Below are 25097 nucleotides of genomic sequence, written 5' to 3' on the forward strand. Positions count from 1 at the left end.
TGCATCACCAATTTGGACTTCCCATGCGTAACAATTTACCAAAAAAATATTTAGCTAAATATAGGTCATATATATATATTCGCATATCCTACTCACAAACTCTTAAGTGAAGTTTCGAATTGATGGTTACTAAGAGAACATGTAACATATCAATGTCTAGGATACGACCTTACCATTTTTTTTCATGAAAGTAGCGGAAATATTTGCTTCAAAACCTGTTCATCTGAAATGGTTCAACAACACAGACCCAGAAATAGCTATGATTGAGAGTCAAACTTTGGTGAGAAAGATGGCAGAACCCCAACGCAGTTCCGAACCAACCCATTTTTTTGTTATGTAATTATTGTTCTAACATCGAATTCAATTGACGGCGGGGATGTGAAGTGTAAGTTGATTGACGGGCCAACTGGGAAAGTATGGCTGATAATGAACTGGGGTTATCTTACGTTTGTTGTATCAACGTTGATACAAACGACATGTTTTATATATTATGTAAAGTGTAATTTCTTTATCGCAGTTTCTGAAATATAAATGTATTTTTAATAACAATTTTAAGGTATTACAATTAAAGTCCCTAACGTGATTCCTTTAATTTATTTCAAGCGTAGTTGACAATGCGTTGTCTGGAAGGTGACCTACAGGCATGCAGAGAAGTTGTCTGAAATTTGACCGGTTGTCCTATGGAGCAAACTGTTGAGAACGTTGTATGAAGACTAGCTTCTGTCGGTAAGTACTTCATTTTATAATTAAGATCATAGTTCCATCTTATCTTCGTAGATTGAAAATAAAAATGTCCAAATGAAATGCACTCTTTAACTGGTACATACTGATGTAAACTCTTTAGAGTAAATTGAAAATTTGATGATTCTTTAATACAATAAGCCTACTCTACAAGGGACATGCTGAATAACAGTTAGCTAAATATTAATTAAGGTGCTTCATTAATAAGCTTGTTTTATATCGTAATGAGTTTTCGTTTGCATAACACTGATTTAAATGGAGGTATTCATATTTGTTTATAAAGAATTATTTTGGACTATTTCTCGATTCATAGTATTTAAGATAATGTTGAATGATATTTTCGGTCGGTATCCGGGAAAGCAAATTATCGCTGCTGACAAACAAGGTCTTGTTTTCTGTGTTGATAAGTAATTGTGTATGTTGTGTATTACATTAGACTTAAGGAAGTACAGCTCTATAGTGGGTCATCTATATTATGAGATCTCCTGTCTTGTGTCCGTATTATCATTAAACATCCTCCAAGCACGTGCGTCTTTGTTATATTTGGAGCAGATGTTTTTTTTTTTACGGCGGGCACTTGACCTCTTCCACAACATAACAACGACCCTTGTCGAAAAAATAAGATACACGCAATATACGTCCATCATTTTTGAACGTGATATACGGGATATCCCTCGCCCTTCTTATAAAATCAAATTCATTTTGAAGGCTGACATTTATCAACTTAAAGGGGTCTGTCAACAAACCAGTCTCTTCTAGTCTAGGTTATGTAGGTATGGAAGGGTACGGAGTATCCGCCATATTTATGATTCTAGTCTGCACGGAATGAACTTACATTTAAAAACATCAACCGTTTCTTAACCTTAATCATTGTCGGTGGATAATTTTCATTTTATGGTTATCCTGTTGATTGATAAGCAACCACTAACATATAATACTAGCCAAACACCTGGACGGCAATGGCTGATTAAATGGCAAGTATATGAGCGATCATTTGCACGTGTCGCTTGTAACACAACAACCTGACCTCATTTTACAATGCAGAGTTGTGTTGGTATTGGAAAATGAAAAAAATGATAAAAACAAAAATATATAATTATTTTTTCTGTATCCTGTCCATTCTAGATATTTGAGTTTGACACCTATACAGTTTGCACGTGCATAAATAACGTTGGATCAATAGACGTGTTTTGGCGTTAACACGTGGGCCAGATGTCCTCAGTCTCAGACAAGTTGTTCTGGTGTAGGCCCCTTATCGAGGTTCACATAGGCAAAACAAACATACTTCAGCTTCTTACGAAAAAAGTGCAAATTTGAGAGACTGATTTATAAATATTTAAGATGTCCTGTCTACAAAAAAAGCAACAAAAACTCATTTTTGAAGATTTTAACATGTTGCATAACGTTATAGAATATGAGACTCTGCCTCGCGCAGATAACTATCTATTGGATCATCGCCCCTCCCAAAACAAACAATGAAAAATCTAATCATAACACTAGGTTAGTAGGATCTTTCCGAATGAGACGGTCCGGATGTTAGCTTATAGTGCAACACCGACCTTCATATGTGTGAAAAAGAATAAGGTTAACACAGCGTTCTGATATAATTGGAAATCCTTCAAGAAAGTAGAAGAAAAAAACTTTGCTCAAAAATATTTCGTTTCACTTTACTTAGAATATATACATTTACTTTAATACTGTAGTGATATTGCCTATTTAGGTCATGCTATACGAGGTTCGTTTTTTACACAGTAATACACTAGCTGCTCAAACATTTTTGTCAGGAGTTCATGGAATGTTATCCATGGATCAAATCGAAATATTAAAAAGGGAATCGGTTCGAATATCTAAACGCTGAATGTTAAACGTTTTGAAGAAATTTGTAAATTCTTTAAAAGATGAAATGAAGGCCTGGGGTAAAACCAGTACTATGCATACATTGTATGTGTAATATTTCTTATGTGTGATACATTGTACATTGTATGTATTGTAGAATGAACAAGTACGTTTGTATGCGTGCGTGTCATACAAGTAAACAATTGTTTAGCTTGATCTGCTAGTAAAGTTACCCTCAGCTATAATGCCTACAGATGTAATTAATCACATCCAACAAAAGCTAACTAAGAGAGTTCATGGTACATATGTACGTGACTTTAACGATACACGACAATAGTGAGAGAAAGTTACTAGATGGCGAATGTCGACCAGCCATCCATGTTTTCCATCAGAAGCGAGAGGATTTAATCTTATTGCTTAGTTCAAACATATCTTACACAAGTTACATGGACATTATAATCGCCCTTTCCTTACAATTTAATAAAACATATATGTACATCGTAAGACGACTAAATATCAATAAATATATATAATATTATAATTTGAATGATTGAATAGAAAAGGGGTAGCGAGAGAGCCAAACAATATTAGCATTTAACAAATTGAAACAAAAATTTACTGATACATTTATGTTCACCCATATGGTTACACAGCCACATGCACACACACGCACTCTCGCACCCACTCCTACACGCATAATAGCAGTATGCATGTACAACAATTGTGATGAATCCTACTCAGCACCGACAGCACAAGTGATATGCTTAGCACTATTCATCACATTCACCTTTCCAATATTATTGTACCAATAACACCTCTTAATTTGACGCTTTTGGTTGTTAGAAGAGGTGTTTTAATAGTTTGGTGTAAACAAAACCTCACAAAAGAAATGATTACAAATAATCTAGACTCATTGACATGGTTTAAGAAGCAAACAAAAATATTCAAATAAATAAATATAACTTTTAGAGGACCCTTAACCTATCTAGAGGGTACGATTTAATCATTTAAATTGCAATCAGAGTCGAGTTCTAAAAAGTCACATCCTTCATAAGCGTGGGGTCTGGACATTCAAGAATATGATTACCTTTCGGCTACAGTTTTCTTTGTTTATCTATCATGGTGAGGAAATAGTCTGTTAACAAACAGTACATAGGTAAAACAGTGTATACAAATGCTGGTAAATTTTCATTAAAAACGATTATTGCAAACATTACAAGAGGATAAGTCACGTGACTAGATGTTCATCGAGGAATGTATATCAGATATAATGTGTAATTTTCATTGCATGATATTAGCAATAAAGTAAGCTTTGCTTATTCAAATAATTCTAAGTGTTCTCTAAGTTTCCAATAAAACTGAAGCACTTTGATTTGAGAAAAAAAACATAACTAGTCCCTAGTGTCTATTTCCTTGTGTTGTAGACTGAAGCCAGGCGAGGTAGAAGCTGATAAACGGCAGGTATAAGTTGTTTAGATCAAATGTGTGCGATTTAAAATTCCCAAATGAAAATACAAGGTTTCTAACAAGCTTTTATAATGAATTCCCCATCTTGGAGAATGTATGTAGATTAAATCAATATAAACTACAGATGGATCCTTCCGAAACCCATGTTTCTTTAAAATGGTCGGCGCCATTTATAGTTTTTAATTCCTAAGGTACATACGGTTTCTCAAGTCAAGTTCGGACGCGGTCATTTCCGCACATCTTTCTTTTCGCAGCAAACAACTTAACTTACATGATGGTAACTTGTTTCCAAGAGATATGCACCCACGAGTTAAGTAATTAAATCGCTTCCCATTATATCAAACACACCACTGATTTGTTTTGCATTATTATATTAGATATGTTGTTGAAAACCGAATCTAATGATCGTCCGTCTGCAAAATGGAAAACTGGAACTGTGACTACCATGTGATATGATAAACAAATGTGTCATCTGATTTGACAACTTCGACATTTTTAATGGACTCGTAAATATACAGGATATTTACCGACTCCGTTAATATGTTTAAGCCTTGATTTGTCAGCACTTATGTGTTTGGTCGTCAAATTGATATTTCGTCCTTAAAATTAATGAAACGCACTCCTGTAATAGACATTATGTTAATTTCATGCTTTCATAAAGTGCAGTATGTTGCAATCCTCGGAAGGAAACACCCTGCTATGTAGGGATGTGAAGGAAAGTTAGATCCAAGATACGACATGGGAACACCGGCACTGGTACATCATACATACACAAGACAATTTACACTTCAGTCTCATAGTAGGCCTCACTTATCCCTGCATCAATGACAACCCTTATAGAAAGCCAACGCCCACACGAGAAGTATCGAGGGTCCAGTCACGCACGGCCAGCTTACACGAGACTTGATACACTGTATACGTCTCTCAATAGTGCAATCCGTATATTAAATCATAAGTAATGAATAAAACGTTATTTAAGAATTTTGATAAAAATGCACATAACAGTTGATAAATGCCGGTTACTTCGCGGATACTATGCACTAAGTAACATGTATGAGATCGGTCAAATCATTAATGACAATTTCGTTTTCGGTTAATCATGTTAACGAAAAGGCGTAAACTTGCTCTTTTGGAAATTATCTTTACGTTTAATTTCTTTCTTTAATGCTAGAATGAAGCTTACATTGAGGGAGGAGCCTAATTGGCATACGTTCTGAGTACTAACCTGCGATAGGCAATATTTAGTTTGGCAAGCTAACAATGCTAATTCCCTTACGAGTTAGAAATACAGCCCTGTTTTCGGCCAAAGATATATATAATCGCAAATCTATGATTCCTAGCATTAAAAATGATTCCACATAAAATATCATATACATGTTGATATTAAAGAAATTCTTTTATCTTAAGACCAATATAGTATCACATAAATAGATTTCTCTATGAGACGTTTTATCTCGTTTGTCAGAAGTCTGGTCGGCATATATCACAAGTGCCATTTGAATGAAATATATTTTTGTCAAATAATTCAATTGCGTTATGTCACTTTGATAAATAAAAAGAGATATTTGTCTTTTTCACAATAATTAGTTAAAAAATAGAGGCCCCGAAAGACAGAATGCGGGGAAAGGTGTACGATGTTTCCGGCGCGAAGTCACTGACAAAGAGGCCCATCCTTCCCCGTGTCATTGCACCATGTCTGCATTTCTTCATTTCTGTATAATTAAATTGATAATAGCAGATACGCTAAAAAGTTTGTGTTTTAGTACACCCTTCGGAATCGTTTGGACGCTTCAATCTAACGTATGGTTAGCTTATGGAGACAACAGAAATTGTGTATGAAGCATACTGATATCTTTAAACTGTTTTTGCAATGGTAAGGAAGATTAATATTTAGACTCAATTAACAGTTAATGAAAATAAAAACTTCACAAAAATAGTGACGTTATTTTGGAGAAAGTTTTCATAGAAATATCAGTTTTAAGAATGAAGTTAATAGCGGGTCAAGCAAACAAATCTGATAACTAGGTCTCGCTTCGTCTCCTCACTGTTGTAGAAAGAACTGTCAATCTGGAGATATGAACATCGTAATCTTTCATAAAAACTCGGTGAAGCATGTTATACATCTAGTGCTTTTCACCACAAATAAAGATATATTGTTGCTGCATAATTAAGTATTTACGGTGAAGGAGTTACTTGTAGACCGTTTAGGCGTTGATATGTCAGAGAAACGATGTGTCCACATTTGTAATACAGATTTAGATAGAAACCAGAATAAACAGTTGAACAACATACTCTTTCTCATTATGTTGAGTGCGCACGAAATAGAGGTTTGTTCACTTAAACTAATCCTAATGGTAACTTATGGAATTGATTGTTTAAATTTATTATTCGTGAGATAACCATTTAAATATAATTAAATATTTAACATACATATGTTATCTACCATTACGTATTGATTGATTATACTTGTCAATGCGTTTTGGTCAAAATCCGTTATACGGATTGTGTGAGAAAGGCCTTCTTAAAAATCTTTATAGCAGTACTACAGCCGGTTTTATTAAGACGAGCTATACCACAGTGTTACAATATCAAACACAAAAGGTAAGATAAATCACTAAGTCAAATCACAAGTACAAAGTATGCGAAAGCGTCATCAAAGTAACATTGTCGAAACACCTGGGCAGTAAATACTACAGCGTCACCATACCGAGACAATACATACTACAGGGTCAACATACCGGGACAATAGATACTACAGGGTCAACATACCTGGACAATACATACAACAGGGTCAACATACCGGGACAATACATACTACAGGGTCAACAGAGCGGGACAATACATACTACAGGGTCAACATATCGGGACAATACATACTACAGGGTCAACATACCGGAACAATACATACTACAGGGTCAACATACCGGGACCATACATACTACAGGGTCAACATACCGGGACAATTCATACTACAGGGTCAACATACCTGGTCAATACATACTACAGGGTCAACATACCGGGACAATAAATACTACAGGGTCAACATCCCGGGACAATAATACTACAGGGTCAACATACCGGGACAATATATACTACAGGGTCAACATACCGGGACAATATATACTACAGGGTCAACATACCGGGACAATAATACTACAGGGTTAACATACCGGGACAATACATACTACAGGGTCAACCTACCGGGACAATACATACTACAGGGTCAACATACAGGGACAATATATACTACAGGGTCAACATACCGGGACAATAATACTACAGGGGCAACATACCGGGACAATACATACTACAGGGTCACCATACCGGGACAATACATACTACAGGGTCAACATACAGGGACAATATATACTACAGGGTCAACATACCGGGACAATAATACTACAGGGTCAACATACCGGGACAATATATACTACAGGGTCAACATACCGGGACAATATATACTACAGGGTCAACATACCGGGACAATAAAACTACAGGGTCAACATACCGGGACAATACATACCACAGGGTCAACATACCGGGACAATACATACTACAGGGGCAACATACCGGGACAATACATACTACAGGGTCACCATACCGGGACAATACATACTACAGGGTCAACATACCGGGACAATATATACTACAGGGTCAACATACCGGGACAATAATACTACAGGGTCAACATACCGGGACAATACATACTACAGGGTCAACTTACCGGGACAATACATACTACATGGTCAACATACCGGGACAATACATACTACAGGATCAACATACCGGGACAATACATACTACAGGGCCAACATACCGGGACAATACATACTACAGGGTCACCATACCGGGACAATACATACTACAGGGTCAACATACAGGGACAATATATACTACAGGGTCAACATACCGGGAAAATAATACTACAGGGTCAACATACCGGGACAATAATACTACAGGGTTAACATACCGGGACAATACATACTACAGGGTCAACTTACCGGGATAATACATACTACAGGGTCAACATACCGGGACAATGCATACTACAGGGTCAACATACCGGGACAATAAATACTACAGGGTCAACATGACAATACATACTACAGTGTCAACATACCGGGACAATACATACTACAGGGGCAACATACCGGGACAATATATACTACAGGGTCAACATACCGGGACAATATATACTACAGGGTCAACATACCGGGAAAATAATACTACAGGGTCAACATACCGGGACAATAAATACTACAGGGTCAACATACCGGGACAATACATACTACAGGGTCACAATGATAATTCATATAATTTCTTCGGCGTGGATTGAAATATCTCCGGCATAATACCCTAGCTACGTATAACTACAGATATATCAAGAACATCTCAATACTTACACAAGTAAAACATTAATCATATTTAGTGGTAGTAATTACGTTTACATAAATGTTTAAGGTAGTTTGACTAATAATATAATAAATAAATGCATATTAATGTAATTTGAAAATAAAAATATCTTGATTGTAGCAAAATGCTACCGATGAGCTACCAGTGAGAACTGCTACCTTGCAAATTCATCGGATGGTGGGGGCAAGAAAAGGTTTGACAAGATCATCACGCTTGAACTATCACCAGACATTATACCTTAATCAATTGTACAGGATACTCTTTAAAACAGAACAGGGGAGATGCATCTGCTACTGTATTTAATCAACAACCGACTTAACCATTTAAATGTCCTCTTATGGTTTCTGAACAACAGTTATCCCTACGCCGTGTGAGTTCACAAACAATACATTCAGTTATTTTTTTAAATCGCCCATAATGATTCACATAACTCGACATGATTTGTTTCTTCAGAAAATCTTTCTTTTGATGGTGCCGTCTTCAGAGAATATTGTCTATGGATAAGACGATACAGGTCCCAGGTTTTCGTTAAGAGCCAGTCATCCACATACCCTGGCGTGTAAGGTATCTTACTCTTGTACCGTGATCCCGTGCCCAGTCTACTTCTAGTCAACAAGGGGAAGTATCGTCGGGTTAGAGAAACGCTCGCAGTCCCTGTATCGTGTTCGGGAGTATAGGCTTGGTATTATACAGATATTTAAGTTTAATGAGACCACTTCTTTGTTCCGTAGTGTCAATTTACAGCCAACATCGCCTAGTTCCCAGGCAAAAGTTCGCACACCGATAATTCCTTTTTCCGATATATGAAGCGAACATACATAGTCCAAGAGAAATTCTCACGCAAAAATGTAATTGCTCCATGTATGTATTTGAGTTGTGCATATCAAATACACATATATTAGTATGAACACTCGTGTAGGTGACAGAGTATAAATGAGTAATAAATGAAAGAACGAATACATGAATGAACGAATAAATACATGGATTACTGAATTCAATAATTACTTAAATGGTTCTGACTGTTTAACGCAGATCAATTATACATATGTATGATCAATCCTGTATTGAATTGTGAAAGAAAGAATAAATTAACGAATTGAATAAACTGATTGAATGAATCAGTAGAATGAATGAATCAATCAATCAATCAATAAAATAATTAATTAAATGATATTGACTGATGTCAGTAAACAATAGAATGAATCAGTTTGAACTCCTTGTTGACTTATCATCGTAATTCAAGCATTCAATCAAAACATATCGCATTGACATATATCACAAGTAATGCTTCAGCAAACACTGGTCTATGCTACAGACATTGGCCTATCACTGGTATTATTAAACATTTGATATAGAGCCTTGTACATGTAGAATAAGCCACTGTAAGGCGCTTTACACTACTTAGATATCCAATTATAACGATCAGTTACTGTATAATAATTTCAATTTGAAGATTTCGCATAAGCCTCATTATCAGAAGTTAACAATCGGTCCTATGCCACCTTGTTGAATGCATCCGCATGCGTGCATTTGTTAGTGTTCTGTTCTTCTGTTTGATATTGCTAGTCTTTGCTCACCTGATCATTCAGGGGGACAAAACAGGTTCATTTTTCATCCGAACCTATTAAGTGTGTGTAGGTTCATATTGAAATGTACTATTTGAATTTATCACCCTATAATTACCTTATTAGGTACACCTATACAGTCAAATCTACATCAAATTGCCAAAAGGAGGCACAGAAGTTGATGTATTTTTACAGATATGGTCACTTTATAGGGCATTAATATAAGAAGACTGCTGTGTTTGGTGAGGAAAATGTCTATTGAGCAGATTTGACTGTATTTTTTGTGTAAATGTAATAAATATTTCCCCATTGGTAATACAAGTGAATGTAGTATATTCCAAAAACGACGGAGTAGTTTATAACACTCTTGGACACAGAGACATAAAGAAATTACAAAATCCCTGTTAAAACCAGTTATGTTATTTCGATATCATGCTTGTACAATATTAATTAGATAAGTCAAAAGAAATAACAGCGTGTTGTGTAGTCGGCTGTTCAATGTCAGCTACAAACTGTGACGTTTTCCCAATACGTGTGGTATATATCACATACAAACGTTAATATTTAGCATTGGAACGGATGTTGTCAAATGTTTGAGTCTGTAAGCTAAGAAAAAGATGCGAATTGGATAAGGTTAGCATCGTCGTAATGGAACATTATGACACAAAATGTGTAATGTTCAGTCACATAATGCGACCATGACAACAAATATTGCGTTTTACATGTACATTTAGGATATATCAAGGCATGCCTCAATAGCATCACGAAATAAAATAATATTAACCCAACTAATCAACATTAACCCAACTACACAACATTAACCCAACAAAACAACAATAACCAACAAACAACATTAACCCAACAAAACAACAATAACCAACAAACAACATTAACCCAACAAAACAACATTAACCTAAAAAACAGCATTAACCCAACAAATCATCATTAACTCAATATAACAACATAAACACAACAAGACAACATTAACCCAACTAATCAACATTAACCCAACAAACAACATTACCCAACAAAACAGCATTAACCCAACAAAACAACATTAACCCACAAACAACATTACCCAACAAAACAACATTAACCCACAAACAACATTACCCAACAAACAACATTACCCAACAAACAACATTACCCAACTAACAACATTAACCCACAAACAACATTAACCCACAAACAACATTTACCCAACAAAACATTAACCCAACAAAACAACATTAACCCACAAACAACATTTACCCAACAGAACAACATTACCCAACAAACAACATTACCCAACAAAACAACATTAACCCACACACAGCATTACCCAACAAAACAACATTAACCCACAAACAACATTACCCAACAAAACAACATTAACCCACAAACAACATTACCCAACAAAACATTAACCCAACAAAACATTAACCCAACAAAACAAAATGTATCCAACAAAACAACATTAACCCCAAAAAAATACAATAACCCTACAAAACAGCATTTACCCCAAAAACAACATTAAACCAACAAAAACAAAACTTCAAACCAACAAAACAACATCTACCAAATACCTTGTAACAATATTTTTTTTAGAGAAACAATTACAAAATAATAGTTAAAAGAACATTTAGCAATTAACTATCATTAACACATTTTAATTACATTTACAAAATCAAAAAGCATTAACTAAATTATGAAATAACATAAATCAAACCATAAGATATCGTTCGCTTCATTACAAACATTACTACAGTGCACATTCAATAATTAATCAATTATCTGCAAATAAAACAACATTTACAGCATACCATATAAACCACAGGAAGGCTAATTTACTATTAACCTGATTTATCAGACATAGCTACATAATCATCACAGATCAAATCCTAATTTTGTATTTCAGAAATACTGTAACGCTTATTTAGACAGCCTTCGTGCACAGAATTCCTCCTGAGTTTGCACTGATATTCCGTTTAAATAACGTTATTGTAGTAGGATAATAAACAATGGACGACAAGGTATACCAATTATAAAAGATATCGTCGTCGGCCGAAAATGGTAGACCTCTGAATGCAACTTGTGTTGATCGACTTCGTCGTCCCTCTGGTAGGTCAGGCCTAGTGTCACGAAAGGTCCTTAATTTAATTAAGCTAATTCCTTAGTTCAGGCACAGCTGACGTTGGTGAAAGACTCCTCAACTTACAATTATCCCATAACAATCACCTATTGTTGACAATCGGTGCCACTAAATGTTCATCTCGTCAGCAAACTTAAGCGAAATAGAATCTCCAAGGTGTTTAGATAGTTAAAGTGTTACGAAGTAACTATGCTTAACTCCAGGTTTGAGTTGTTTACGCAAACATTTTCCATGTGGTTTTCTATAAATCCTTGATATCGATAACGTTCCACCAAATAATGGCCAACCTATAGCCTGTAGCGGTTGATGTTGGGATTTCGATGAGGGTCGTCTGCTAAACATTAACCCACATTGAACAAAGATGAATACGAAGTCTTGTATACTCTCTGACATGACGTGCACGGTGTTCGTAAGTTAGTTTTAAATATAAAATGTAAATTGTATAAAATTCTCGTGCACAAGCGCGTGCATGTGTAGTAAATAGTATACACCAGAGGGGGGCTTGATAGGTGCTAACTCATCCATTACTCGTATGTCATAGATGTAAGGTGAAGATAACTGTCAACGATTAAAAAACCTGACGAACGGCAAACCGTGCTTATCACAGTATCAAACATTGCATTTACAATATCACTTTGCTTTTAAATAATATAAACAGGTACAGAGTGTGTATTCATTCATAACTATATAACATATGCCTTAACTTTACAAGAAAGTTGAAATTATTGTAAAAGCGAAAAAGATATTTAAAAAATGGAACAAGAAATGTCTCTGGAGAATATAGACGCCAGCTAAGGCGTGGGAGTTATATACAACTCCAGTGGTGAAAATTTGATGGGAGCATTGAGAATTCATGTAGTTTTTACAAGATATCGCAAAACTATGCGCTCAGATTTCTTGGTCAACGGTTATCAATGGTAAACGATGTTTGTGTGTGGAAAAAGTATAATAAGGGAGAAAAGTAGGTCCCTTACCTGTACTGCAAAAGAAATCACGAGTGTCAGTCCAGTTAATGTCATTCCCATCATCTGCGGAAGAATATAAAACAAGTGATGGGAATTAATCCGACATCCTGCGTTAGCCAGACCTGCTCACCACTCGATAACTGATAGACAAATAGTTCGTCTGAAGTACGGCCTTAAAATATACATCGACTCTTCAGTCACGTGACTCCAAGTTTTCTGTTTTAAACATTGAGATACTTTCATTCATCAGATGCTGCTCAATAAATGATTATCATACAGAGCCGGGGTCTAGTCGCTCAGTGCTGTGCTATTAACTTTGGGATTACACCTAATCTGCCTCTACCACCTAGAACGTTGAGATATGTTCAGGGTTACGCTCTAACAGATCTTGACATATCGTCCGGTAATCATTTTCAGAGATACCATTGACTGTTGACAATTAAGTGATTACATCTCGTCAGAATATGGCGGGGAGGGGAGGTTTAAATCCCCACTGATATAAACAATGACATATAGTATTATTATACCCCGGCTGTAGCCAATCATAACTCCACCCACTGCCCTGCATTTGTAATGCTATGGCGCACCTTTAAAACGGCAACGACGAATCACTTTATACTGAGTAGTACAGACTCCACGTAGATGATTCCGTGTGAACAGTATTATTGCTGTTTAGAGTAAATATAAGCATATATTTATGATAAGTAATGTAAGAAAAAACAAATATTGACCTCGGTGATATTTTATATTTACCATATCTATAATTACGTTATCATATTCAAATTCAAAGTTATCACAAAATGTAATGTATTCATCCTGTTTCGATTAAATAGATAGAAATAGATTCATGAATTCTTACGCGTTAAAATACATTCAATATGGACTATGAACGTGTGCAATTAATTATCTTGGGGTATAGATTGTTGCATATATCAAACACTGCAACATTCCAATATTGTTTTAGCAGTACATATACGTCTTAGACTTTATAACTTAATCCCGAATTCGAGATGACCAGGCGTGAAGCAATTACAGCTCCTTAGTGAAGTCATTGTGAACCAAGTGTCATCACTCCTTCACACACTTGTGGTGAGGACCACAGCAGGTCGCGAACACACCTATTGTGTCACAGCACGTGTGTGTCTTGTGTCTCTAAGCACGGGAACGGCTAATATCTCATAAAAGTGCACATCTAGCTATAGTGATTCACAGCACGTTTGCGTATATAGTCTCATAACATGTGATCGGCTTGTGTCTTATAACGCGTGTTCAGGTAGTATCTCATAGCACGTGTTCGTCTTGTGTCTTATAACACGTGTTCAGGTAGGATCTCATAACACGTGATCGTCTTGTGTCTCATATCACGTGTTCAGGTAGTATCTCATAGCACGTGTTCGTCTTGTGTCTTATAACACGTGTTCAGGTAGTATCTCATAACACGTGATCGTCTTGTGTCTCATAACACGTGTTCAGGTAGTATCTCATAGCACGTGATCGTCTTGTGTCTTATAACACGTGTTCAGGTAGTATCTCATAGCACGTGTTCGTCTTGTGTCTCATAACACGTTTTCGGGTAGTATTTCATAGCACGTGTTCGTCTTGTGTCTCTTAACACTTTTTCGGGTAGTATCTCATAGCATGTGATCATCTTGTGTCTCATAACACGTTTTCGGGTAGTATCTCATAGCACGTGTTCGTCTTGTGTCTCTTAACACGTTTTCGGGTAGCATCTCATAGCATGTGATCGTCTTGTGTCTCATAACACGTATTCAGGTAGTATCTCATAGCATGTGTTCGTCTTGTGTCTCATAACACGTGTTCGTTTTGTGTCTCATAACACGTTTTCGGGTAGTATATCATAGCACGTGTTCGTCTTGTGTCTCATCAAACGTGTTCAGGTAGTATCTCATAGCACGTGTTCGTCTTGTGTCTCTTAACACGTTTTCGGGTAGTATCTCATAGCATGTGATCGTCTTGTGTCTCATAACACGTGTTCGTTTTGTGTCTCATAACACGTTTTCGGGTAGTATCTCATAGCACGTGATCGTCTTGTGTCTCATAACACGTATTCAGGTAGTATCTCATAGCACGTGTTCGTCTTGTGTCTCATAAAACGTGTTCAGGTAGTATCTCATAGCACGTGTTCGTCTTGTGTCTCTTAACACGTTTTCGGGTAGCATCTCATAGCATGTGATCGTCTTGTGTCTCATAACACGTGTTCGTCTTGTTTCTCATAACACGTGTTCAGGTAGTATATCATAGCACGTGGTCGTCTTGTGTCTCATAACACGTGTTCGTCTTGTGTCTCATAACACGTGTTCAGGTAGTATATCATAGCACGTGTTCGTCTTGTGTCTCACAACACGTGTTCGGTTAGTATCTCACGGCACGTGTTCGTCTTGTGTCTCATAGCACGTGTTCGTCTTGTGTATCATAACACGTCCTCGGTTAGTATCTCAGAGCATGTACACGTCTCGTGTCTCATATCACGTTTCCGGTTAGTATCTCCTAGCACGTGCTCGTCTTGTATCTCATAACATGTGTTCGTTTTGTGTCTAATAACACGTGTTCGGTTAGTATACCACAGCCTGTGTTCGTCTGGTGTCTCACGACACGTGTTCGATTAGTATCTCATGCATGTAACAAAACGTATTCGTCTTGTGTCTCATAACATGTGTTCGTCTTGTGTCTCATAACACGTGTTCGGTAAATATCTGATAAGACGCGTTCGTCTTGTGTCTCATAACATGTGTTCGTGTACGTCGTGTGTCTCAAAGCACGTGTACATTAAGTTTCTTGCATCGTGTCCATGTTTTGTATGATACAGCGTTCCATAGACTTAGTGTGGTACTTGCATGCTACTTGCGTATCACCACGTATGCACATATTACAATGTACATTTGTACAAAACAGTTTGACACGCGCAAGGCCCATATTCCTGGACAATTGCATAAGCATCTATAAACCAAACAATCCAGTCTCTAATTACACAACATGCAATGCTTAATTCCAATATTTTTTAATATATTTATATTTATTCTAGAATGTTAATGCATGTCGTTCTTAAAAACTTAAAAACGTCCAGCTTATATGTTGGAATGAGACATTAAGGTGCTAGTTCTGTGGGACTTAAGTGTTCGGACACACAGCTATGCTATGATAGTACGACATTATTTGTCACATATTCATAATATCCTTTTATGCTACACGGTCATAAAATATTATGAAGTTATTCAGATTCTTCGATATTACCAATATGTTGTACAGTATACATGGCTACATCTACCTCGCAGCTCCTCGCGTCTGAATAGAAGAATTGTAACCAGGATTAATAAGCGAAACACAAGATCCATTATCTTAATTCAGTATCTTTTATCTTATTACAACATAAGGCATAGTAACCACGCATGCGTGTAAGCGATATTTGTTGACACTAGGATCTGCCTCAGTTTTGAGTCTCTGAAGTTTTAACCAAGTAGAAATCACGAACTCGACCTCGTGCTACATTTTACTTATCGATTACATACATACGATCTACCAATCATCGATGCATTATATACACAGCATTACAAATATAACCAGCGCAGTCCAGGAACGAAAAGTGCGCACTAGAAAAACGCAAGCATGGGTAATTATTACGTCGATCTACAAAAAGTATGCATACCGCGAGCGACAACACATCAGGGGTTCTTCCTCATTCCTCTGAATCTACCAAGTCTAACGGCGATATGATTTATCGAATGCAGATCATGAAAAATTTCAAACTTAATTTTCCTACTTTTATCTCGACACTAGAGATACAACAGTTATATGATTGTATGATTGACTGGTACTGTGCATGAGCACACTGTTACTTGTGTGTTACGGTTGATCCCGTGATAACGGGGCAGCGATTGGCCTTATCATCATACCGATAAGTCTGACCTCCCAAACCACCTTGCCAATGCACGCGTAATTCACGCGCATTACAGGTCAAACGGCCGAGCGCGATAACTGCTATGGTGTTGTAGTTATGACGTCATCAGCACATGGTGTTTGGATTATATGATTATTACGTGTTTCTATACACATTTTCAGATATTCTTTTTCTTACTATAATATTTTGGTAAGGGGGGGGGGGGGGGAGGTAAAGAATGGGAAGGCTATGGGAAGAAGGCTGTTAGCAGCTACTGTTGTGAACACATTATCAGTTTTCTTTATCTAAAGATGCGACATAATGGTTATTACTCGTTATACGTAGCATCAAATTTCTATCAGAAGCGGTTTATTCGCAATATGAATGCCCACTACATCACAGTGACTGGAACCGCGTTACACGTGTAGCAGGTCGTGTTTTTTTTTAATTTTCTGTAATAGTGTGGGCATGCATACTGCACATGAACACTATCTAAATGAGATTACTGCGTCACGTCTTTTTGTTATATTTAAGAATTAATAACGCCATTAAAACACATATTTCAAATATTTTAAATATTTCACTTTTGAAACCGATGGGTCGAAAGACTCAAAATTATAAAGAACTGGAAAAGGCATCTAAAATGCAGTGAATAGGTATGCGTTTGTTTATCGTCTTAGTACTTGCTCGTACCATCACGTGCTGTGATCACGTTCGATATATTATATTCATTGTAAGCGGAAACGCTCTATTGACACAAAGTATTGGATGAAGAACCAAGTTCTTTATGGATTTAAAAAACAATGTTCAGGATTTGTGCTTTTATTCATGTATTGTATATTATATGTAAAACAGGAAATGTTCGTGGGTACTTTCCGTCGTAGTTTGAAGTCATTTAGATCGATTCGTGGTATAAACTTTCGTGGATATCCTATATTAACAAACAGTAGACACGTATATCATTTATATTCGTTGCATATATTTTCTTGGTCCCATAGCAACCACGAAAACCACGAATGTTCATTTCATGGTATACAGTATTGGAATTATAGATTGCTTTGTGTCCTGAGCATTAGCTTGTTGCATGGTAGAGAGGGGGAAATTACAAAAATGACATTTTTTTTTTTTACATTTACGCTGACCTGAAGCAAGGAAATGGTGGGTGGTACATGTTAACGATTATATTTTTGATCAGCGTTATACATAAGTGTATGGTGACGATCAAGACCCTCGTAGCCTCTGGAGTATCGAGGATACGACAAAGACGAAAGTGAATGTTGTTTCATCAAACAAAAACCGAAAGCAGAAATCGATTACGATATTTATGTCATTTATGTCATGCAAAATTGCGAGTTCTGTATTTATTGTAAAGTTTTATCGCGCAAGGTGTACGAATACAAAGAGCGCTTCGTTTTTTGTTCAACCCTTTACATCCGCTACTGCTAAAGTCCTGAAGCGCCATCTATGTTCTGTTTACTGCACATACTACAAAACCCCTAAGTCTGTTCCTAATCACTAGAAGTCTGTGATCAGACATGATCTGAGACTATTATGTTATAAAAAACAGTCAACATGAACCTTCGTTATCGCAACGTAAGGCCAACAATAAGGTTCAGAGATTAAGCACATCTTGACAGGTTAATGTCTTAAAAAATGGCGGATTTTATTGGCTCTCTTGGTGGGTCTTCAAAGATTTATGTCAGTGGTTTAAAGAATAGTTAGCCGATATAAATCTACACGGAAGTAGCCTATTAAATAGAACATAGATATGGTACACAAATGACAGTATTCACATCATGTTAAGTATATGCTTATCATCGGCAAACCAATTTTCTATGTTAATGCGGAAAGAAAAGTTATATCTATGAAGTGAAAATGTCTGCACCAATAAATAGATATCAGAAAAATGGAACAAAGAATTAAACCAAAAAAAAAACGTGAAAAAAAATGAAATACAGTTTCTATACACACAAATGATAGTGTATTATTAGACGATACAAAAACTGTGTTCGTCAGGCAAATTTTCACTGACAACAAAAAAAAACACCTTTGCAAACAGGCCAACGCCCTCATTACAGTATTGTGTGCATGCGCAGTTCAAATGTGTCTGGAGATATTTGACAAGCACGTTTATATATACGTAGTACCGTAGTTAGGTAAAGATTGACATGAGCCCGACTTATGTGGTCGTATCTCTAACAAAAAAAACAACAAAAAACACGTCACAATGCTGGCTGAAGGACAAGACGGTACTGCAAGGGCGGGTGTACAACGGTGGTCTGTAGGCTAATGCGGGGGAGGGAGTCGATGTCGTTTCTGCATCCCTCCCTCAAAACATCTCTGGTGTTGCCACGACCCTGAGCAGATGTTCAGTCGACGCACTTTGACTGGCGTTTTATAAACACAACTGGTGCACAATGAGAGCACTGCATCAACAATCTGTGAACATGACGTCGTGTCGTTATCTGGGACGCAAAACTGCACACAAACGTTAGGGACACGTCACTATCAGCATGTTCAAGGCAGTTTAACAGCCATACTAACATCGGTACGAGTTAACGTTACTTCAAGACCATTGACCTCGTGTGGGATTCTCATGCGACCACACGTCACTGATGTCCGCGCATAGACCTTCATAGAGAATTAGGCTGAACACTCCACAGTTTCGTATGTTCCTGTTTATTGCAGATATGACGATGGTCTACTTACATTTATTTTAATAGAAGACTGTGATCCTAGATGGAGTAAAAATGTATCGTGTATCCAATACGTAAATATGTACGTACATGTAGTTCCGTTTTATACTTTACATTTGCATCTAAATTCATCCCCTAATTTAGTCCGAATTATTCTGACGTTTTATCGACTTTTTTTTATATCGGTCTCTCGTCGATTAACGTCAGAACACCGGCCGTCTATAATATGCGGGAAATAAGCGACCCGCGCCAGGGTCGCTCATCAAACTGATATTTTATAAACAAATCGTCACTTTCACATACATGTCGCACATATATCGTTACGAACAGTATTTTCCAGCTTTTTCTATACCAGCCCATGTTTTTTTTTGGGGAAAAGGGCATGAGCAATGTCACATGATTTGACGAGATCTCGCGTCACCGAAGGTATTTCCCAAAGTTATGACGTAGGCCGTCGAGATTTTGGTCACATGGCATTAGAAGGCGGGGCTATCAAAAACGTAATGTAAAACAGAGTTAGTTTGAAAAAAATATGTTTTTAGTGATTGTATTGGTTATTTCAGGCATGTAATTTATGTTCATCTTGTGCAAAAAGACATGTGTGTGAAAGTGACGATTTGTTTCTTATATATCAGTTTGAAGAGCGACCGGGGCGCGGGTCGCTTACATATTTCCCGCATATTATAGAGAGCCGGAGTTCTGACGTTAATCGACGACAGACCGATATAAAAGAAGTCGATAAAACGTCAGAATAATTCGGCCTACTCCTATGTGTGCCAAAATATATATTGTGTCCGCACTTTCGATCATAGAGAATAGAAGGAGAATAAATTCGCTGTCCATTTACAAGTAAGTACATTGGAACTATGTAATATCGTTTAATTTTCATTTTTTGTCAAGAACAATGTCAAGACAACACCCAAACTTTGAAATTGGTTTGGTTTGGTTTAATATGGTTTAACGTCCTATCAACAGCTATGGTCATTTAAGGACGGCCTCCCTCGTGTGCAAGATGCGTGCGTGTTATTTATGCGTGTATGTTTTGGGAGGCTGCGATATGTTCGTGTTTGTCTCCCTTTGATAGAGCGGAACTGATGCCGACTTTATAGTGCTACCTCACTGAAACATACTGCCGAAGACACCCAGCAGGACACCCCGAATGCTGTCGTTAGAAAATCGGATATTAGTAGGAAACTAAATTAACATCTTCAAGTGACCTAGTTTATAAACTTTCGGAAAACATTAGAAAAAATGAGTTTATACGTTTATTTTGATGAAATACATGTACAAGCAAAAATTAATGATGCTATTGCAGTTCACACAATTCATGTATTCGTAATGACAATCAGACTCTCAATTACCACTGATTTCCCCATTGCTTAATATTTTAGCGTGTAATAAACGATTTGGTCTTGCATGTATATGTATACATGGATGATTCCTGTATTCATCTGTTATAAGTACATCTCGTATGTATATAATTTATTGGGTATACGTATTTTATATAGGTTTTACATGTGTCTGTATACGCCTTGTAAATTCTTAACGTATACGAGGAGATATTAACCATACTCCCTGAACAAATTGCGCATTACAATTATGTGTTTTCCAAGAAAGGATGAATCTGTTTGATTATATTTATTTCATTTCAGAAGGCCGTTTAAACATTATAACGTCTGTATTCCTGATACGGGCCGATGACCCCGTCGTCCATGTTGACAGTTGTGAGCTTAGACACAAAGATGCTCTTCTTCCGCCGCGATAACGCGTAAACGCTATCTCGCTAGCTTGTATTACTGTAATTGAAAGAGAAGCGTTTTTTTCTGTTAATTAATCTATTCAATAATATCAATATTTTATGAGTTTGATAACATTTGTAGATGTTTTGGATCCTTCCTTGCACACTTAGGCAAGATTTGGATACTTTTAAAAATAACAGTCTGTCCGTGGGAGGGCCAGATATCTAAAGTTGAACATGCCTCGACCTGACGAGACTATCTTACGTTCGACCTCCGCTGGTCTATATCACATAGGCACTGCGCAATTACTCACCCGGGAACATCCTACATTGTATATGTTGTTTTCATGGTCTATCATCAAGATAGAAGAATGATTATTGGAATCTGTTTAATGTAATGCGGACTTATGTCACTCACTAGAGACATAATTCTAGTTTATTTGTCGTACTTCACGTTTTGCAATGTTGGTAATTCCAGATATCATGGAAAACCCCGTGTACCCACATACCACGGGCGGCTGGTACTTGTGTATATACTTATGAAGACCTAAGGGGGCATAGCGAGGGTAATTTCTATACTTATTTCGGAGATATGCCAGTCAGACGCCATTAACTGTTCGCTTATTGCATAGATCGATATATCAACCATCATTCGCTAAAAAAATATACAAATACCTCGGACAGACTTCCGTTAGTAGGGTAACGTTAATTTGATTTCGCTTAATAGACAGACAAGTCAGTTAGAATTCGCACAATGCTTGACAAAAGAATACGTCCGTCAGACTTCCTTTTGAAGATGTACGTCAACTTGACCTCACTTAACAGACAAACAAGTCAGTCATACTTCGCTTAAGGAGGGATCCCTGTCCCTATGTTTTTTGTTCGTATATATCGTAATCTCCCTTAATTTTGTTTTGGATAAATTGTGGCCAGGGAACTTCTATTCATTAGGTACGTGTAATAGTGTAGCTCAGTTGGTTAGCGAGAGTATATCGATCTGAGATCTAGGGTTAGAATCCTCCTCGTGCAGCCCCGCTGCATTTTAACACCAAGAACACTGTTGTTGGTTATATTTTGTTAATTTGATTTTTATAAAAAAAATTCACAAATGGCTGGCAATGTATTTTGTTCAGGTATGATTTATCAAAGCTGTAATCATCCAGAGAAACACAGTTGCCAGTGTATTATTGACAGTTTTTGGCAGTGGGACAGGGATACACAATAGTGACATACACCAATCAGATTTTGCTTACGATAGAGAGGTGTCAGTAATGGTCCGCGTTCATGTTATACTGTATAGCGGTTATATTTCGCGGGGTTTTAATTTCGCTATATTCGCGCTTTGAATAATATCTGCGTATTCTAAACACCAGCGAAATTATCGAAAATGTTAACCACTTTTATGGACCTTATTACAACATGTTGAAAATACTTATAACCTAACACTGCGATGCAAGCTTAAATAAACTCAAATCAGATTATCGACAGACAATCTATGTAAAAACAACACTTACATATATAGAAGTGGCCACAACATATTTATGTGTACGCAGAATGTGATGAATTGACTACAGTTTACTCCTACAAAGTTACACACACATTTGATTTTCTTTCTTGTGAAGTTACTGGCGGATGACGACGCTCGGGACCAGTGTTTTCAAAAGCGGTTTACCTGTATTTTGAGGTTTAACACTTAAATGTTGACACTCAAAATACTTTGCACGACACATGGGATTCCGGCCGGTGTACAGCGAAATTTAACCCCCAGCGAATATGTACTGAATACGAAACCACGAAATATTAACCCTGCGAATTTAAAGCGCTATACAGAACTACATGCGATCATGACGCCTCATTCACGTTACTTTCTTTTTACGTAATACACTGACGTAAAAGTTCGCAGTTACATGTACCGTAATCGAACCATTGAACACCCCCTCCCTCCCCGCACGCCTTTAGACAATGGTACATGTACATTTTAATACGGTATGTATATACATGTATGACTGTGTATATATATCATTGAGGGGGGGGGGGGGGGGGCATTTTTGGACAATTTTATCGAAAGTAGATCTACACCTTAATTTAGGTTCAAAAGTAGCTGTAACAAATTCTCAGGTCCCTGTGTCCTGGGTATTTTTTATGTGCACAAGTTTGAGTTAAACGATTCATGAAATGCATTCTTATGTACATGTACTTTTGTATATGGTATCCCGTCGTACCGACCAGCGTCGTTCGGCCTTCGTGTTACCATACCGACCATTTATTTCCTTGTCCTACTTCTAGAAGTTGCATAACATTGACAGGAACCTTGATTGAATTCGACAACAGACTTATCTCTATTTTACGTAGCTGCCAGACCGCACACGTGACCTCGAATGTGACCTCGAGCGTTATTGTGGCAGATACGAGAACAGACCCGCCATTTTCATCTCTTTTAAAGGTCAAGGTCGGCGCACGTTAAAGTCATTACACTACGTGCTTGATAAATAATGACGCAATCTCTTACATCACAATGAAGATTAATTAGAACGTGAAGCTATACAACTACGTAGATATCAGGATCAGAACATCAGTGGTTTGCCGTGGCCTATCTCAGAATATTTTTAAATGTTACATTGACGTCATCAAATGTCATACGTCATACATTCAACATCATTATCATACTTCAAAAGCAAGTTAATGGCTGATCACTATGATATAACTTTCTTTATTTTACCTCTAGTGAAAATTATGTGATCTGATTGGTCGAGTCAAATTGTTCATTTCACACGATCACACTCGCTTTAACATTGACTCAATGGAACGGTGCTTCTCAACACCCTAGCAACGAGTGACAATGTATACGTATACGTACAAATGTATGTGACAGGGTAGAACAGTAAACGCTCAAACTAAGGTAACGCATACGGTTCCTTTCAACCGCCATGCTTTTTTTGGTATGTTATCACTGTCACCCTCGGGTTAGTATTTATATAATAGTATTACCCCGAGCAGTGAATACAGTACAATACATGCGCTGTGAATATAAAAGCACTTGCTAATAATGCTTTTTTTTCATTTTTCATTTCTTACGTCATGAACATGAAATTGTAGTTTTAAATTTTATAGGTTTAACAATAAGAGTTTTTGTTTTTTCAACAGATAGTAAGCATCTAACATTTTCTCACACTGCTTACATGTATTTGAGAATGCTTACAGTCTATATCTACTGGCTTTGTCAGCGACACGGGGACTATTGTCTTATACTCCGACACTGCTGGTTTTTCACTTATTTCGTATCTAAAATGAATAAAGCAGACTATTACCTACCTACCTTTTGAACTCTAAAACAGTTTCATTCTTCCCGATTTCACAGTGCGTCACACCTGAAATATAAAATGTGATAAAAAGCGAAACTTGGATTTCTCTCATACAAAACATTAAACATTTTCCTCAGCGAACACCTTTAACTGCGAATTTATCTAAGCCAACACGTTCAGCATTAACTCACCCTTTTCATTCAAAGACGTTGTATAGAATAGGTAACAGTACGAGGAATAGTAATGGTCAGTCCAATGATAACACGACAATTTGACTCATCGTATTTGAACAGATACTTAAGGTAAACAAATAATTCGTGACATCTTTCTCAATACGAATCGGGGGGG

General features: G+C 37.0%; 1 protein-coding gene across 4 annotated transcripts in view; it reads right to left on the reverse strand.

The window, feature by feature from the left end:
• Nucleotides 1-25097, reverse strand: part of LOC110452416 (delta-like protein 1) — a 64872-nt gene that overhangs the window by 27054 nt on the left and 12721 nt on the right. The window contains exons 2-3 of one of the 4 annotated variants that reach the window (XM_021500919.1): nt 24764-24815; nt 13128-13181 (exon numbers count right to left, since the gene is read on the reverse strand). In XM_021500919.1, coding sequence (XP_021356594.1) covers nt 13128-13181 — 54 coding nt within the window. In that variant the 5' untranslated portion in view covers nt 24764-24815. Of the gene's footprint in view, nt 1-13127; nt 13182-24759; nt 24816-25097 lie in introns of all 4 variants that reach the window. The other 3 variants (XM_021500920.1, XM_021500921.1, XM_021500922.1) reach the window with 3 other exon arrangements.

The sequence above is a fragment of the Mizuhopecten yessoensis genome, unplaced genomic scaffold (genome assembly GCF_002113885.1).
Source record: "Mizuhopecten yessoensis strain PY_sf001 unplaced genomic scaffold, ASM211388v2 scaffold6683, whole genome shotgun sequence".
In the NCBI taxonomy this organism is placed as follows: Eukaryota; Metazoa; Mollusca; class Bivalvia; order Pectinida; family Pectinidae; genus Mizuhopecten; species Mizuhopecten yessoensis.